General features: G+C 53.9%; 1 protein-coding gene across 1 annotated transcript; it reads left to right on the forward strand.

Moving 5' to 3' along the window:
- Positions 1 to 602: 602 nt before the first annotated feature.
- Positions 603 to 1,211, forward strand: LOC108803922 (extensin-1-like; the record flags this gene model as incomplete). Its single annotated transcript, XM_018575710.1, has 1 exon — positions 603 to 1,211. A coding segment is annotated over one exon (609 nt), but the record flags the coding sequence as incomplete, so codon positions are not given.
- Between the last annotated feature and the right edge of the window lie 1,804 nt (positions 1,212 to 3,015).

Genomic DNA, 3,015 nt, shown 5'->3' on the forward strand with positions numbered 1-3,015 from the left:
TTATGGATTGGTACATTTTGATCCATTTGGGCGCCAGCAGCCATTAGTTGGGATTGGTGGTCGGAGGGTGGAAATTATTTCTTCAATTAGCATTATAAACGTCTGTTCAGCACAACAGGGAAGGCTTAGAGCCTCTGTCAGGTTTAATGGCTGTTTGTGTCCCTGCTGGAAGCCACAAGTGGAAGGGCGGCCAACCCATGCCTGTAGATTTCCCCAACGCAGCTCTGCTTACGGTGCAGCAAAGAGTGTTCCTCATGCTCTGCAATGCTCCTCACTGCCAGCACCCCAACCCTCCTCCGCACTGCCAGCACCCCAACCCTCCTCCGCACTGCCAGCACCCCAACCCTCCTCCGTACTGCAAGGGCCTTCACGCCCCTACTCACTGTTGGCACCACAACTCTCCTCTGCACTGCCAGCACCTCAACACCCCTCCTTACTGCCAGCACCCCAATGCCCCTACCTACTGCCAGCACCCCAGCCATCCTCCTTATTGCCAGCACCCCAAAACATTTCACTGCCAGCACTCCAACGCTCCTCCTCACTGCCAGCACCCCAACCCTCCTCCACACTGCAAACATCCTAACCCTCCTCCACACTGCCAGCACCCCAACCCTCCTCCGTACTGCAAACATCCTAACCCTCCTCCACACTGCCAGCACCCCAACCCTCCTCCGTACTGCAAGGGCCTTCACGCCCCTACTCACTGTTGGCACCCAAACTCTCCTCTGCACTGCCAGCACCTCAACACCCCTCCTTACTGCCAGCACCCCAATGCCCCTACCTACTGCCAGCACCCCAGCCATCCTCCTTATTGCCAGAACCCCAAAACATTTCACTGCCAGCACTCCAACGCTCCTCCTCACTGCCAGCACCCCAACCCTCCTACTCATCGCGAGCACCCCTACGATCCTTACTGCCAGCACCCCAGCCATCCTCCTCACTGGAAGCACCCCAACCCTCCTCCTCACTGGAAGCACCCCAACCCTCCTACTTACTGCCAGCAGTCCAGACCCGCTCCTCACCACCAGCAGCCCAACCCTCCTACTCTCCACCACCTCAATCCTCCTACTTACTGCCAGCACCCCAACACTCCTACTTACTGCCAGCACTCCAACCCTCCTCCTCACTTCCATCATCCCAACCCTCCTACTCTCCACCACCTCAATCCTCCTACTTACTGCCAGCACCCCAATCCTCCTGTGAAACAATAGAAGGTTTAACCCTCCCTTAATCCAAAACTAAAATAAAATGTTACAATAATATCTCAAAATAAAATAAAGTTTCCTTTTCCTGAGGTGAAATGTACCTTATGGTTTGCATTGCGGCACAGACATCCTGTACAGAAGCTGTCTTCGCAGCACATGGGGCCACTCATCATATTCTCTTCCATTTCCGGTTCAGGGGGCTCAGCCAGCTCCGTCTCCTCCGACAACAAATTTGGCGCTTCATCCGTCTCCATCTCCATATGGACCTGAACCGCCATTAGGGCCACTGCGGCCCCAATCAGGAGAATCCTCCTCAGCTCTTCCATTGTGTCCTCAGCAGATTGTCTCGTATCTCGATATAAAGTCTCATCAGCAGCTCCGCACACCAGACTCTCCTCGTCCACACCTACAACTCCCATCATTATCCCTGAGTCATCAACGATACGCAAACAAGTCATTTATTGTACGGGAAAAACTAGAAAAACCAGGAGAAAGGGCCAAATTCCCCGATCCTTTCACTGAACATTTGTAGAACTCTAATGAGTCAATGAGAAAATGTCACAATGTAAACAATGTGAATCTGAAAATGTAAATCACATGAAATATGGAAACAAATAGTAACAATAACTATAATGATAGAAATGAGAATGCGTGTCACTGGGGCAGGAAGTGAACGTCATTCCCCACAATGGGGACACAGGCTTCAGTAAAAACCTGATGGGGAGAAGGGGGGACAACCCTCGTCGTCTCCATCGAAAACTAAAAACATTAAAGTTTTGTCTGGAGTTCCTAATATACTGCTGGAGCTGTAGACGCTGCCAATGAGATTCCAAGCAGTGTTGTCAGCCCTGCTTGAGCTCTCCCCCGCTGGACTATATCACATCTCCGCCTCCACCCTATCGTCATAGTATAAGGGGTAGGAGGTCTGTAGTCCAGTAGGGGGCTGATAACACTGCTTGGGATTTCAGTGCAGCAGAGGCAGCGTTGTCAGCTCACACAGGAAGTTGGGGGGCTCACTGGATTAAGACGAGGTTTCTGGAAGGGTTCTGGAGGACTGACAATGAGATTTCCCCGTTGTGACCTCACTCCATTCTTTCCTCCATGAGTCTCTTATTATCACATCCAGGACATTCTCCCAGGTTATATAATAAGACAGAGAGCCGGGCAGAGCTGGGAAGAGTCGGGCAGAGCCAGACAGGGCAGAGCTGAGTAAAGCTGGAGAGAGCTAAACAGAGCCAGGCAAAGCCAGGCAGAGCCGAGCAGAGTGGGGCAGTGCTCGTCAGAGTTGGGTAGAGCCAGGCAAAGTAAGGCAGAGCTGGGCAGAGTAGGGCAGAGCCAGGCAGAGTGTGGTAGAGCCGGGCAGAGTGGGGCAGAGCCAGACAGGGCAGAGCTGAGCAAAGCTGGAGATAGTTGAACAGAGCCAGATAGAGCTGGAAAGAGCTGGGCAGAGCCAGACAGATTGGGGGCAGAGCTGGGCAGAGCCAGGCAAAGTGGGGCAGTGCTGGGCAAAGTGGGGCAGAGCCAGGCAGAGTGGGGGCACAGCCAGGCAGAGTGGGGGCAGAGCCAGACAGAGCTGGGCAGAGCCAGGCAAAGTGTTGCAGTGCTGGGCAGAGCGGGTGCGGGTGTCCGTACTCGTACGCTGACAGGATGGATCCTGTCTGCATCCGAGCCGGGACACCCGCACCCGTACGGACCTGCACTTGGGGTGAGCGTAGGGCGACGTATGTCCGCATACTCCCATAGAGAAGGACGAGGGCAGTGTAAAAATCACACGCATCACCTGTCCTTCCCGAGAGCTGCCCGATACGGC

This window comes from Nanorana parkeri, unplaced genomic scaffold (assembly GCF_000935625.1).
Source record: "Nanorana parkeri isolate BGI_ZX_2015 unplaced genomic scaffold, ASM93562v1 scaffold4468, whole genome shotgun sequence".
Classification (NCBI taxonomy): Eukaryota; Metazoa; Chordata; class Amphibia; order Anura; family Dicroglossidae; genus Nanorana; species Nanorana parkeri.